The sequence below is a fragment of the Lycorma delicatula genome, chromosome 9 (assembly GCF_047948215.1).
Source record: "Lycorma delicatula isolate Av1 chromosome 9, ASM4794821v1, whole genome shotgun sequence".
In the NCBI taxonomy this organism is placed as follows: domain Eukaryota; kingdom Metazoa; phylum Arthropoda; class Insecta; order Hemiptera; family Fulgoridae; genus Lycorma; species Lycorma delicatula.
In genome coordinates this window covers 96,252,657-96,269,138 of record NC_134463.1, presented here as the reverse complement: position 1 = coordinate 96,269,138, position 16,482 = coordinate 96,252,657, and the positions used below count along the sequence as shown (strand labels likewise).

General features: G+C 25.9%; 1 protein-coding gene across 1 annotated transcript in view; it reads right to left on the bottom strand.

The window, feature by feature from the left end:
* tau (microtubule-associated protein tau) overlaps positions 1-16,482 on the bottom strand; it is a 473,926-nt gene that overhangs the window by 86,423 nt on the left and 371,021 nt on the right. Inside the window, exon 6 of the mRNA XM_075375076.1 lies at positions 1,211-1,240. Within this exon, the coding sequence (XP_075231191.1) occupies positions 1,211-1,240 (30 nt within the window). The remainder of the gene's footprint in view (positions 1-1,210; positions 1,241-16,482) is intronic.

Genomic DNA, 16,482 nt, shown 5'->3' with positions numbered 1-16,482 from the left:
AACAGCACAAATATATATATATTTATATTATACATTTATCATTCAGATAATAATGTAAAACTAACTAATTAAAAAGAACATTTATAGAATACACAAATAATAATTATAATAATACATATAAAGCTTATCAACAAATTATACAGTGTGCTGAAAAAACAAAATTAATTAATTTGTATTTACTGTTATATATTAATAACAATAAATTTATAGTTACTCATTCATAAAAATGTAATATCTTGTTAATTTAAGAGTTTAAAACTACAATAGTAACCCATACAATAATATACAATAATTATTTAAATATATATTATTGTAACAAAAGCATTAATGTTTTTATTTTAAATTAACATTTAAGTAACTTTAAAAAAATGATATGACCGGACAATTTTAAATTACTATAATTTAGTTAAGTAAGGTTAAATTAAAAGTATGAGAAAGTACGATATTCTTTCTATACATGTAAATACAATTCTTTTAAATTAAATCTTATCATCCATATGATTGTAATCATAAATTACTATAAAGTAATGAAGAATTGCTTATGATATGTGATATCATGACATGGAATCGATAACTAACTATAATCCATATACCAGAAAGTAGTTTTATTTTAATTTATAGAAGAAAATTATGAAGAGTTAATGTTTAATAACTAAACTGTGAAATAATAAGATAAATAAAATTAAGTCTAACTTTAATCATTTTGTTTTTTCTGTACACTGTAACTATAAAGCAATATTATTTACAACATCAAATGATAATCTACGCATTTTATTAAAGAATTTATGCATTAAATTTTCTATTTTTTCTCAAAATTCAGTCTTCAGTTTTTTAACCTGTTAATGATTATCATTTTTCTAAACTTTGTATACAATTCATAACTTCAGATAAAATTTTAAAATATAGATTTTATTTTAAAATAAAAACATATAATGACAATTAAAGCATACACATTCAAGCTCTCACAACATTCAATAAATCTTCCTTATTTCTTTTTTATATATAAATATGAGTAAAATAATAAAGATAATATTATACATCTCTTTTTTTGTTTATAAGCAGTCTTTATAATTATATTATTATTTAATAAAAAAAATATATATATATAAATAAAATAATAGATTTAAAAATAAATAAATATAATAAATAAAGTAGCAGCACAAAATGATGGAGCTAAAAGCAGGTAGCATTCTTTCTATGAATTACTTACTTCTTCTGTAGATCCATTCTCCTTCACATTCTGGTGGCAACATCGATTAAAAAAAGAGAAACAAAACAAACAATCAGCATTCCTTTTATTAAATCTGTACTCAGAAAATAAAAATATTCATAGATCAATAGTTAAAAAAAAAGATTAGTTTATAAAAAAGCAAACATTAAGTTATATTCAATTACTTGTTTCTTTATAAAATAAAGATTAAAAATATAGATTAAAATACCGTAAATACTGTAAATGATTTACAAAATATAACCATCCCTTGGGTTAAACATTAAATTGTATCTCCTTATAACCTGGAAAATCACAAAACTGAACCTTTGGATGTAAAAGGATGTTACAATGAAGTGTATACCACAAGGAAGTTTGTACAAAGGAACTAGTTTTAGTTCTCTTGAATAACATGTTAATTTACAAAGGAAGCAACTTCCTTTAGATTGGAGACTATACTGTTTGTGTATTACCAACCTAATAGCCATATTATTCAAAATTAGATCCAGAGAGTTCTGTTTCGAAACTTGGGTAAAGCCTGGTTTCATTAGTAGATTAGGTTTGAGTTTGCAGTTTGAAGACCACTTTAAGTTTTTATTAGTTTAACCTTCAAATTTATTTGTTAGAGAAACTTTCCTGTAGATATTCAAAACTTCTTTATTAAATTCATGTTACTGAATTAGAAAACTGAATTTCTTGGAGATTGATTTTTTTTAATAATACTCGGTATATTTAAAAAAAGTATAGTTAAACTTTTCTAATAAATGATCTTAAAAACCATTTTGGTATTCTGGTTAGTTTATCTATGTTGTCAAATAAACTTGACTTATCCATAAATGTGCTAAAAACAATGAAATTTTTCCTTTTTATTGCATTTAAAAAATAGATGAACAATGTGGGAATGTTATTATATGCTTTTTATGGAGAACATGTTGATTTTATGCTATAATTATAATTCTTATACAATTTTTTTTTTTTTAATATTTAATTTAGCAGTAAAGATATACACATACTGTAAATATATAGCATTGTTAATATGACATTACTTGAATAATGAGTATTTTTCCCATTCAATGGTTAATGGTTTTTTAATTATTATTGATAGTTTAATACAAATAGTCCTTGTGACCTGAATTATACCAAAAACGTATATCTTGATTGATTAATCAAATTATACATTTTAATTAGAATAATCAGTTTTAATTAAAGATCTGTAGTAAAAAAAAATTAATAATAAAAAGTAATTATTCATGTCAACTAATAAATTATTAAATTTATTAAAAATTAACCTTGAATTTTCTTCATGACAGTTTTTTACGTATTAATTTAATTTTCAGTATTTTTATGAACATGAAAAAACATGCTTGTTTGTTGAATGCAAGCCAGTTAATTGATAAACTACATACTGGCCAATTATTTATCATCTGGTTGGCCAATTGGAGTATTTATATTTAAAAGTTAACAATACTATATGTTAATAGTATTTTTTCTTGATTTGTTTTGTATTTTTATTCTTCTATTATGCTATATGACAGAGGGAAAAACATTATTGTGTGTATGATAGATTTCACAAACACTGTTATAGATAAACAAACAGCTGTTAGTAATCTGATATGAGATAAAGTAAAAGCTGTTCTCACGAGCAATGAGTATTCTACGGCTGGATTAAATGAGGAATGAAGAGGTTTCCTGTTTATCAGTGGGCTTATTGATTAGCATCAGTGTGCCAAATTCACTAAAGTGTACATCATATTCTGCCTTACACGAGATATCTTCTCTTGTTGTCATTAAAAAAATTATTTTTAGATTTCTGTAATTTTCAACTTTCATGTTTTTGAATGATATAAAACTGTTTTGATGTTTATTTTTTTCTTTGCTTTATATCTAAGGAAAATTGGAATCATAAAATTTAATACACAAATTGGTAAAAAAAAGTAAAAAATCAGTTGAGAGTTACTGAAGGAATTTTATACCTTGAAGCTTATAGGACTTAATGAAAAATTTTGTAATACGTGTTTATCAGTTTATCAGAAATCTTAATTTATTGTTTAAAATAAAATTAAAGGTTTTTTCATTTTATAAAAATAATTTTTTTTTTACTTAATGAATTAATTCACCACATTAGCACAAAGCTTATGTGTGGAAATGTGCAAATGAAAATTTTGTTCCATATGAAATACACCATGACCAGTATTTGAACCTAGGACTTCTGAATGAAAGATGGAGACGCTATCACTGCACCATCAGTATTACCCAAACAGTTATTAATGTACATAAATATCCTAAAAACTGAAGTTTTATTTAATAAATTTCCTAATTTTGCCTTTTTCAGTTGATCTAAATACGACAGTTTTTAATTATATATATTTTTTTAATGAGACAGTGATGAATAGTTTTTTAACTTTTGTTGTAGAGTAAAGGTAAATAAAAATTGTAATTTTAAACTGATCAAAATAAATTTATATCAGAGTTGTTCCTAAAAAAGGAATTTATTTTAGGCCAGAGTTTATTTTTGTAGAGTTGAAATTGTCCAAGTTATTTAACTTTTTACTTATTACAAACCCACACAGATTGGTTTTTGATACTTTTCTTTAAATAAAAAAATTAAATAAGAGAATAGGAAAAGTTGTAAGCTAAAAGAAATGTCAACATTACTAGTGTAGGATTCAAATTTTAAGCTAAAAAAAAAAATGCCAGGAAAGATAAAATTGCTTTATCAAATCAAACAAATTAAGTATATTTATTTAATTAATTTGAGCTACAACCATCAACATAAAATTACACTTTCTTGTATTAATTATAATGTAACATTTGTGTACAATGTAATCAGTCATTTTATGACCAAATTTGTCGATTCTTTGCTCAAAGAACTGTTTAATTATTTCTTAATAAAAATGTAGAATAGTACATCTGAAGATACTACTAATATGTTTATTATCTAAATATTATAATATCAGCCATAAAAATTACCTTACCTAATTTAATTACAGGATAACTAAACATAATATTACTCATATAAGGAAGAAAATAGTTAATTAAAATAAAATTAATTAATATTTAATCTTTAGATATACATACTTTAGTTTCATGATCTTATTCTACAAGATATTAAATTGAAATGGAGTTGTCAGGTAATGTATTTAATTTTATTCTGGTATCTACTAAAGGAAACTAATATACACAATAAATGATAATAGCATGCAGTCACCTATCTGAAGGAAAACTGCACTCAGAATATTTTAATTACATTATTTGAAGTAGTTAATTAAAAACAAAGACACTTTTTATATATCAGTTTTTACTTTTATATACTTTTAATATTCAAGATGCTATTTTATTATAAGATGCTATTGTATTCTTATTTAACCTGATATTTCTGCAACACTTGGTGGTTCTATTCATTTAGGGAATAGTAGGAAATTTAAGGATGTGAAAAAAATATATAATATGAATATTATTGATATAAGATATTATTGAAGTGATTAAGCCATCTCTAATTTATTGGTACTCATAAATCATGAGCACAGCCTTCCAGTCATATGTTTTGGTATTTGATAGCAGCAATCAATGGGTTGGTCTAGTGGTGAATGCATCTTCCCAAATCAGCTGATTTGGAAGACAAGAGTTCCAGCGTTCAAGTCCTATAAAAGTCAGTTATTTTTATATGCATTTTTTATGAATATTACATTGTGGATACCGGTGTTCTTTGGTGGTTGGGTTTCAATTAACCAAACATCTCAGGAATGGTCGAACTGAGACTGTACAAGACTACACTTCATTTACACTTGTACATATCTTCATTCATCCTCTGAAGTAATACCTGAATGATAATTCCCAGAGGATAAACAGGAAAAAGAAAGTGCCACCAATTAAAATTCCCTTTTCCCCCAAATATATTCATGATCCTGATTCTACTTCTTCAGTTTATTCAATTTATTTGACGTGTACATATTATATTTTAACCATATTTACAAGTTATAATTATTTTTAAATGTTGTATTTTTTGTATAATTATATTATTTAATCATTAAAAAAAACAACAAAAAATTAGCTTTTTTTATCTAGATTGCATAATTTTATCTTAGTCATCACATAGTTATTGCCATGAGGCAGATCATATGTACTACGTCCGTCTCGAGTCTACTCTACTTATTTACATTCAACTTTTGTAGTTTATGTTTCAATTAATTGAGATTAATTGCTCAAATAAATCTTATTAATACCTTCAATTATTATTTATTAAATATCTTCAAAAACCTTATTTAGTTTAGTAATATTTCTCATATATATTTTTTAAGCTATTAATGTGTACTACAGTTGTTTGTATTTTTTAATTTTTTAATTAATTCACCAGAATATTAAAAAAATTACATTCTATGTGTCGGAGCGTGGAATGTTAGAAGTTTAAAAAAGGTTGGTAGGTTAGAAAATTTGAAAAGAAATGGGTAGGATAAATGTAGATGTAGTAGGAATTAGTGAGGTTTGGTGGGAACAGGAAAATGGCTTTTAGTCAGGTGATTTTAGAATAATTAACTCAGCTTCAAATAATGGGGAGGCAGGAGTAGGGATTTGTAATGAACAAGAAGATAGGGAAGAGAGTAGTATATAAAAAGAGTAGAGTATTTCAAAATGCATTGCGATAGAATCATTGTAATAAGGATAAAATCGAAACCTAAACCTACAACGATCGTTAGATGCCTACACGTTGTCATGATGATGATGAGGTAGAGTGTGTATACTAAGAAATTGACGAAGCAATTAAACACATAAAAGGAGATGAGAATTAAATAATAGTTGGAGATTGGAAAAGGCATGGAAGGAAATATAGTGGGTGAATAGGGGCTGGGAAAAAGGAATGAAAGAGGGGACTTTCAGAGGACTTATAGAGATTTGCACGAAGTATAATATAGTAATTGCCAACACCCAGTTTAAAAATCATATTAGAAGAATATACTTCTTTTTTTCAGAAGGACATCGCAAGAGGTCTGAGTAAAAAAGATAAGGTAGAAAATGTAGAAGAAGAATGGGAGAATGTCAAAAAGGAAATTCTTAAATCAGCAGAAGCGAACTTAGGTGGAACAAAGAGAACTGGTAGAAAACTTTGGGTTTCAGACGATATATTGCAGCTGATGAATGAACGTAGAAAATATAAGAATGCTGGTGATGAAGAAAATAAAAGGAACTATCGACAATTAAGAAATACTATAAACAGGAAGTGCAAACTAGCGAAAGAAGAGTGGGTTAAAGAAAAGTGTTCAGAAGTGGAAAGAGAAATGAACATTGGTAAAATAGATGGAGCATACAGAAAAGTTAAGGAAAATTTTGGGGTACATCAATTAAAATCCAATAATGTGTTAAACAAAGATGGTACATCGATTTATAATACGAAAGGTAAAGTCGATAGGTGGGTGGGATATATTGAAGATTTATACGGAGGAAATGAATTAGAAAATGGTGTTATAGAGGAAGAAATGAGCCTTCAGTCAGAAATATAATTTGTTTAGATCAAAAATTAATTTAAATATCAGGAAAAGATTTTTGAAAGTATATGTTAGGAGTGTCGCTTTATATGGAAGTGAAACTTGTACGATCGGAGTACCTGAGAAGAACAGATTAGAAGCTTTTGAAATGTGGTGCTATAGGAGAATGTTAAAAATCAGATGGGTGGATAAATTGACAAATGAAGAGGTGTTGCGGCAAATAGATGAAGAAAGAAGCATTTGGAAAAATATAGCTAAAAGAATAGACAGACTTATAGGCCACATATTAAGGCATCCTGGAATAGTCGTTTTAATATTGGAGTGACAGGTAGAAGGAGAAAATTGTGTAGGCAGGCAATGTTTGGAATATGTAAAAACAAATTGTTAGGGATGTAGGATGTAGGGGGTATACCGAAATGAAACAACTAGCACTAGATAGGGAATCTTGGAGAGCTGCATCAAACCAGTCAAATGACTGAAGACAAAAAAAAAATTAATTCATGTATTTTGAGATTGTCTAATCAAGGTTTTATTGTGGTTGATCCATATAAGCAAATGCTGGGGCAATTTTTTTTCTTTAACCATCGAGTAATTTATCTTCTCATTCCTAACATGATCTATTTATTGTATTGTATTATGTATGATCAGAATAAGATATTTATTAACTTTTTTTTATATTGTATTCTATAATCTGAGCTATTAAAAAATTCAAAATAACAAGCAGGTAAACTGAACTACTATTTAATTTTGGTGATTTATATTAATTGATTAAACGTATTGGCTTTGAACACAATTTTTTTGTTTAATTTGTCAAATTTGCTCTTTAAAAGTCTTCCCATGATATGTTTTAAGTTTATTGAAATCATCAGGTTGTAAAGAATGCAGTTCACTGTCTTACCCAGGATTTAAAAAAAATACATTTGCCTATTTATCTTTGTAAATAACAATTACCATTATAAATAATAAATAAATATTGTAAATTACTTAAGGAATCATTTAACAGACTAGCATGTAAATGCCTATAGTGTATAATAAATAGATAATACAATAAGATAAATACTGGTCTGTAAAAGTATTTAAAAGATTTTCCTTATAGTATTCAATGATCTTGAAATTATTATAAAAAAGCATTGAATAAAGAAACTACAGTGATAACAACAATATTTTCTGAGCACAGTTGTGTTTATATTATATTGTTTTTGTAAGTTCAACACAAAAAATGAAAAACAAACTTTTGTAAAATTATACTATAACACCATTAAAAAAAAGATAACACTTTTTTATAATAAAAACAAAAGCAAATAAAAATGTATGAATATAATAAATTGATAACTGACAAGTTTCCATGGTCAGTTTCTTACAATGAGAAATATTAACAAAACATAACAGAGAATATGGATTGGCTGTCACAAACGAAACATGCAAAAATCTAATAAATATTCTAAGAAAAAAAAAGGCAATTAATAAAAGATGATACAGTAATATAAATAAAAAATAAAATAAAAATAATCATGCAGGAAATGAAATAAAATCATTGTTGAGATCAGCTCTGGGAAATTATTATCTGTAATTATGTATGAGTATACAGTGTTTATGTTTTACATTTTTATTATAATGTTTTAAAATGATAACTGCCTTTTTTTATAACTATTGTACCATTGTTTAGACGAAAAGTTGTTGCAAAAAATTAGTGAATTTTCAGTTAATAAAAATATTTTAATGTAGTTTACTTGTTTAAGACATATGGTTTATTTACTTAATTATATTTAAGGTCAGTTATTTGCTAAATAAATTTAAGTGTTAAATTTAAACTCATTTTCAAAATATTCAGTAAATTAAATTTTTATGGAAAAGTACGGTTAATGTTAATTTACTTTATTTAAATTCTGATCATATGTGGGAAGTGGAAAAAATCTAAGTGTTGCTGTACTGTAAAAACCTTTTCTTTCTACAAAGATATTAAGCATTTTTGTTTAATTCAGAGATCTGTCTGTTCAGTCTGTAGGATTTAGTTGTTTTTTAATTGTACTTCTTTTTGTGTTACTCCTAATGTTAGGAGAATTTAGTGTATCTTTAATTTTATTTTAATTTCTTAAATTTCTTTGTATCTTTTCTGACACATTTTGTGCCATCCATCAAGGTGAGTTAAAGCTTTGTTAGTATATTTAATAACAATTATTAAAAGGTAATGTTAAGCATAATCTTATTGTTATCCCCTAGGTGTGTCTCTTGTATCATTTTTGCATCTACTTTTTCCTATTTCCCATAAATGTTTTGGGATCCATAAGTACAAGGTCTGTAAATGAGACTAGTTTTTTTTTGCAGAAAGTGGCAACACTGTAAAGTTACTAGTAAACATATGGTTATATGAACAGCTAATTTATATTAGGTATTAATATTTTTAGTCTATTGCTGCAACATGAGATGTAAACAAACTTTTTGTGAAATGAGTTTTTGTTGTGCATTACAAAAATGAGTGATACAATTATGAGCAACATTGTGCAGTCAAGTTTTGTATTAAATTCGTGAAAATCCTTCTGAAACTTTTTCAAAATTGAAAAGGGCATATGGAGATAATGCTCTGCCATGAGCCCAAGTTTTTTTGGTGGTTTAAAGCATTTTCAGATGGCCGGGAATCAGTTGCGAACGATCCATGCTCTGGAAGATGGTTAACGTCAAAAAGTAACTACAATATTGAGCGAATAAGAGACTTGATACGGTACAACCGGCGAGTAACTATCAGAATGATTGCAGAATAATTGAATTTGAACCGTACCACAGTCCATCAAATTTTGACAAACGAATTGGACATGAAAAAAGTTTGTGCATAATTGGTCCCAAAAAAACCTCACTGTTGAACAGAAAAACAACAGGATGGAAGTGTGCTGTGATCTTCTAAGGTGAATTGAAACTGATCCTGATTTTCTAAAAAAATGTTATTACTGGTGATTGGATATTTGAGTATGACGCAGAAACAAAACGCCAGAGTAAGGAGTGGCACACTTCAAACTCACCACGTCCCAAAAAAGCAAAAATGAGCAAATCAAAAATCAAAACCATGCTAATTTCTTTCTTCGATAGTAATGGCATTGTCCATAAGGAGTTTTTGCCTACAGGATAGACTGTAAATCAATATGTTTACCGAGAAATTCTTGAAAGAGTTGCTTGTGTGAGACCAGCCATCAAAGACAACTGGGTGTCGCATCATGACAATGCACCTTGTCACACTGGACTCTCAATTAATGAGTTTTTGGCGAAGAAAAACCACCTTATTCACTTGACTGAGTCCCTGAAAATCTTTCCTATTCCCAACTTTAAAAAAACCTCAAAGGACACCATTTTGGAACAGTAGAAAACATTAAAACAAATGTAACCGACCGACCATCTGGAGGGTATTCTGGTTTCTGAGTTCCAACACTGCTATGAAGAGTGGGAAAACAGTTTGAAGTTTTGCATGGCTTCCCAAGGGAATTATTTCAAAGGTGATAGAGTCCATGCACAATTGGACTGTAAATAAAAAGTTCTGAAACAGTCTCATTATTTTATTTACAGACCTCGTACCTTTTCATTTCTCATCTACAATTTCTACTCTTATTCTTTCTATTTTATTTTGAATTTCTACTGATCCTTTTAGAATTGTTTTAATAAGTATATCTCCTTCCTATGCCCAAGCAACTTGATTAGTTCCTGTTCCAATTTCTTCTGATTAAGCTTCTATTCTCATTCACTACCAACATTACTTCTTTAATTTTATTTTTATCAATTCATTTAATTTTCTCTGATCTCCATGTATACATTTAAATGAATCTTTCAGGCTTTCTTTGTTCTTTTTGCTTATTGTTCATGTTTCACATTCACATAGAATTAGGTGTATATATTTTGTTGAAGCAAATAATTGTAATGAAATTTATACAAAAATGTAGGGAAGTTAGTGTAATTTGACCAACCCAGGTGTAGTTCAGTATGGTGGGATTACAAGAATGGACAAGATGTAAAGTGCACTAGCAGGATAGAATAAAGAAGTCAAGGATGAGACATGTATGAGGACAATTATGAGGATGAAAGTGGGGTGATGGAGTTCATGGGAAAAATCGAGGAATAGATGGCTGGTAAAAATTACTCATGGTAAAGAGGTGAGGAATGGAAGAAGGTGATGTATATATCTGGTGTACTGTAAATTTATACATATATTACTATGCTTTTGATATAGTATCACTTATCCATTCCCCCACCATTGATATCCCCAATCTATTGAAATTTTATAAACTTTTTAACAAAGGTTCTGTGAGATTTCAGCCTTCTAGGATTTAGAGAAAAAAATTGACGGCTGTCAAGTAAAAACATCAATTTCAGATAAACCACATTTTTTACCTTATTACAAAATAGCTGGTAAGAATGATTAAAAACAGATGATGTATTGTTAAACAGTTGTTGAAATTGAATAAAACAAGTTAATCATTAGTCCTAACCATGACTAATAATTATCTAACTATTTTTAATTATCCAGGTTCTAATTATCATCTGGTTTTAATGATTTTTATCAGCTATTTTGTAATGAATACAACATGTGTTTTATCTGAAATTAATGTTTTTATTTGAAAGCTGCCATTTTGTTTCTATAAATCCTAGAAGGTTAAAATTTTCACAGAACATATTTAGAATCTTCGTTAAAAGGTCTGTAAAATTTCAATAGAATTGGTGGGGGAATGGACGAGTGATATTATATCAAAAGCGTATAACTCTTTGTGGGACACGTGGTACATTCAAATTTATAATTAATTGAACATTCTTAGGTTATTTATCATGTTCATCTCTTTCCCATTACTTATGATAACATAAATTTCTACACTGTTTTCTTTTTTAGACTGCATGGATGATTCCAATTAATTCCAATTAATTAATTCTTTTTTGTTGTCATTTCTTCAGTATTCTACCATTCACTGTATGGACTATATTCACTGGTTTCCAATTTGCAGAAACCAGTACTAAACTACCATTAATTCTTCATTCTAATTTTTTATTTTTTTTTTTATTCCATCAGCTCTGTGAAATTCCTATATTCCTGTCTACCCTAACACTTAGAATACACTTCTTAATTACCCTTCTTTAGTGACAGTGGTTCATACTGGAAAGCACATATTTTATAACTTAGCTTGACATGAACAAATCTTTCTTAATTCTTTGGATACTTAACAGCTTATACAATTGCCTTATTGCTATAATATAATCCCTGTTTTTATTCAGTTTTGTATATAATCTACTTTTTTAGTTTATTTTTATATTATCTCATTAAATTTTTTATTTAATCTTAAATAAATAAGCCAAGCCACATTATTTCATGCTAGAGAATCTTTAGAACAAATAGATGGCTTATCTCATTATTAAATATTTATTACATTTATGTATATCCCTACCTAAATTGTAATAGTTTTTCTTGGTGGCTCCTTCAAAAATTAAAAATTAGTTCTGGAAACAAAAATGGGTTGTCATGTTAACTGATGTTTTTAAATATGAATCATATGCACGTAATTTAATAATTCTAATATTTCCATGAGATTTTCTTTATGAATGAATTACTTTTCTTAAAAAAAGAGTAATAAATATCTACTTCATTAAACCAGACACAAAAAATTTAACTGTTTTCTCGTTGTTTGTATTACTTGTAGGTATTCTCCTTGGTCTACAATAAATAGATATTATGCTAATGGTCACCATTTTAATAAATTACTTAATCTCACATAAATTTTCAACCAATTTATAATTAAAAAATTCCTTTTTACAAAAACTGTCATTTTATAAATGAGTTAAAAAATACAAATAAATAAACACAAATTTTTTGCATCCTCAAACATGCACTTTGTTTAAATATACTTTCAAACAATCTTTCAGTTAAATCCTTCAAAACTGTAATCATTGTATTTATTTGTTTATTCTGTAATTATTTTATTTGTAATTTTCACATATTAGCTTCATTTTTATTTCATATAATTATTATTTTTATGTAGTAATATGAACTACTACTATCATTTCTTTGTTTTACTTATTCATTTTATTTTTGATAGCATACCTCTGATAAAGGTTTACTTGCTTTTTTTGATCACTCCAGATAAACATGGGAGCAGTTCTTTTTTTGATCTATTAAGCACCACACATATATAATCTAAATTGTTTTAATTGTCTGCTGATCCGTTTTAAATAAGTAATTTAAGTTTAATTTCTAATTTTAATAATTTCATTACTGTATTCTATTCTTTTATATACTATATAGAGATTTATGTTTATGTTCGACAATTTAAAAAGAAATTGACTTATACTTATTAGTTTGGTTTTTATATCTGGCATTACATAAATATAGTTCTCAAATTAACCGGTAAAATTACACAAATAAAAGTTAGAGTCATACAGAACTAATCAGTTTTCTTTTGTTTTCTTCTTAAGTGTAACCCTGTTACATTTTAACAAATTGGGACATAGTAAGTACTGTTCTTATATTCCTGCTCTTTTACTAACATGAATCCTGAAGCATCAATCTGAAGAGCAAGACATTCTTTCTACTGATTACATTCAATTTCTTAAAATGTTCTACAGACTTATGCACTTAGTTTATGTGGAGAATGTTTTTATACCTATATATTTCATATTGTTACTAGATAGGACCAAGTTATTTAAATAATTATTGCATTCGGCTAATACATCACTTTTTGCTGTTAAATAACAAAAAGTAGTTTTGGTTACTTAATAACTCATTTACCAATTCAGGATATTTTTAATAATCATCATTATTTATAACTTTATCATGTCATATGTTAATTTTTTTATTTCATAATTTACATATTGGATAAACAGCTTAAGAAAGCATATTAGACATATGCTTATTAAATTTAAATTCTTATCTTTCTGATATCTACAATAAAAAATGTTTAATGTCGGTGGAGGAATGGACGAGTGATACTAAATCAAAAGCATATACCTCTTCTAGGTATCATCTGGTTTTAATGATTTTTACCAGCTATTTTGTAATGAATGAAACAAGTGGTTTATCTGAAATTAATGTTTTTATTTGAAAGCCGCCATTTTGTTTCTATAAGTTCTAGAAGATTGAAATTTTCACAGAACATATTTAGAACCTTTGTTAAAAGGTCTGTAAAGTTTCAATAGAATTGGTGGGGGAATTGGCGAGTGATACTAATTCAAAAGTGTATACCTCTTCTTGGGACTCATTGTATGATTGTTTAGTTTTAAGTTCTTAAATATTTTTTGTTTTGGTGAAATGGTTGTGTTTTTAGTAATTACAAGTAGATAACCTATTTCAGTGATGTAGTTAAGAATAAATCTGTCTAATTATATAATCCTGTTCTAAAAAAAAATAAAAGAATCTGTGGTATTTGAGTAAAGAATTTGTAAAATTTGAAGTTAGCTTCAAACAATTTCAAAAGTTATGTTATTTTAACTCAAACTTATTTATCTATTTGTTTTTTAAATACAGGTATTAGTATTTCAGTTTTAGGAAAGTTTTTTAAAAATATCTTAGAATAAATATGTTGTCTTGTACCCAGAGCTTACAGAAATTATTTTACTATAAGTGATAAATATATGCAACAAGACAAATGAAAACTGTTTACATGCAAATGTTATTAGAAACATACACAGAAAAAAAATCACATAGAAGACTACCAAACATATAACTATTAATAAAAGCTGTTAGAACACGATGCATTATTTAGTAGTAATTTTAAAAAAAATCTAAATTAAATATGTTGTTCTATTTTGTTTTTTTTTAATTCTCATCTAATATGAGGGTTTTAGTGTTATTCAAAAGATCATTCTAAACAATATTCATTCACTATAAATTCTAAAAATAAATTTAGAAAGAAATACTTACATTTAAAATTATTATTGAAGAAAAATAGTTGTATAAGTTGTTACTTGATAATTTTAGTTCATAATTGAAGATTTATTAGTTATAAATTGTTAAAAGTCATGCATGTTTTAAATTAATAAATATTATTATAAAAGTATAATTAATGTTAAAAACTAATGATTAAAAAAAATTATGTAATGATTAATTAAAAATTTTAAAAGAAAATGATGTTAAGTTGGGAAAAAATTATAAAATTGATTTAAACAAAACATCTAAAGATTAGGGCTAATAATAATGTCTATATAAACATCATATTGTCACAGTAAAGAGATTCTGAGTATATAATATATTTTTTTATCGTAAATTATATTAAATTTTTATAAGGTTAAATAAAATTTTCTATAAAAAAAACAAAAAAAAACATAAAAAACCATTCTTTTTACTCATGCAGGTATTATGATATTAATGCTTTTTTATTAGATTATTATTATTTTTTCTTTGTTAATGCTATTCTTTTTCTATTTTAATGAAAAAATTGTATATATGTTACTAACCTAACCTTGTAAGTAGAATATTAATTACTATCAATGATAACTACAATAAATTCTGTTAGACATATATGTGTCATGCTTAATTTAAATTACACCTAAAAAATAGGATGAACCTTTAGAAATGTTTGTTGTTAACTAAACTCAGCAATTTGTGGATTTGTTTTTGTTAAGATGTGTAAAAAAATAAAGAATCTAGGAATTTAAAATATTACTTATATAAGTATTTATTTATCCATTTTGTTAAATCAGAAATTAAAATGCGGCTTTAAATAACAATCCACCATTTATGATAGAATTATTGTAAATATAATTATCTGCATATTAATTTATGTTTTAATGCTGTTATATTGTGCTGTTTATTTAATTAAGTAGTAAATCAATCATCCAGGTTTTATCATTAGTTTTATTAGATATTTGTTAAAAACAAGCATGTACAAGACACTTCCTTTTAATGAGATAATTTAATTCATGACAGTTTTAACTGAAGGAATTGACCAACAGAAACTTGTATTATGCCATTTTATGTATCTGTAGCTTATATTTTTGTATTTGTTGCAAATGTTATGTAAATACATAATTTTTTACTAGATTAATAACATTTTGTTAACCTTATATTATTTTGTAAATAGTAAAGCCAAAGTTAAAACAAAAGAAGAAAATTACTAACAGTGCAAATTTTAAGAAGTAATTTTAACTAAAAATTATAACATGGAAAGCATAAAAGTACACAAAAATAAATTAATATAAAGTATTTATTTCTTTTGCAGTATTATTATTTTTATTTTCTCAATTTTTGTTGTTATTTTCTCAAATGCTTTCATTGTAAAATAAATACTTTATTTAAACTTCTAACAGAATCATAGAAGAATTTATTGTTCAGTATAATATTGTTATTAATCTATACATTTATTAATGGTTTTCAAACTTCAATTAGTTACTATATGAAATAAGTCTTTCTATGAATTTTAAATTTAATTTCAGAATGACATAAGGTATTTAATTTAAAAAAAATTAAATACAAACCTAGAACTAAAAAAATTTCTTTATCAGTGGTGTTAATAATGATAAAAATACTTTGTTTTTCACTATTAAAAAAGTTTAAATAACTGTGAAGTTATTTAAAGTTTTTCTGAAAGTACATTTTTATGTATATAGAAAATGAAGGTGAGTTATTTTTAGTGTACACCGGGAGAAATTGTGTTGCTTTTTAATTTGTTCATAGAAAAAGCAAAAGACAAATTTGAAGACATAGTAACAGTCAAGGGATAATAAAAATTAATATTTACTGATATGTACTTGTTTGTAGCTAACAATAAGTTAAAATAAGTAAAGAATAGAATGGATTCATTTTTGAAGAAGAAATTAGATTTCAAATTAAATGTG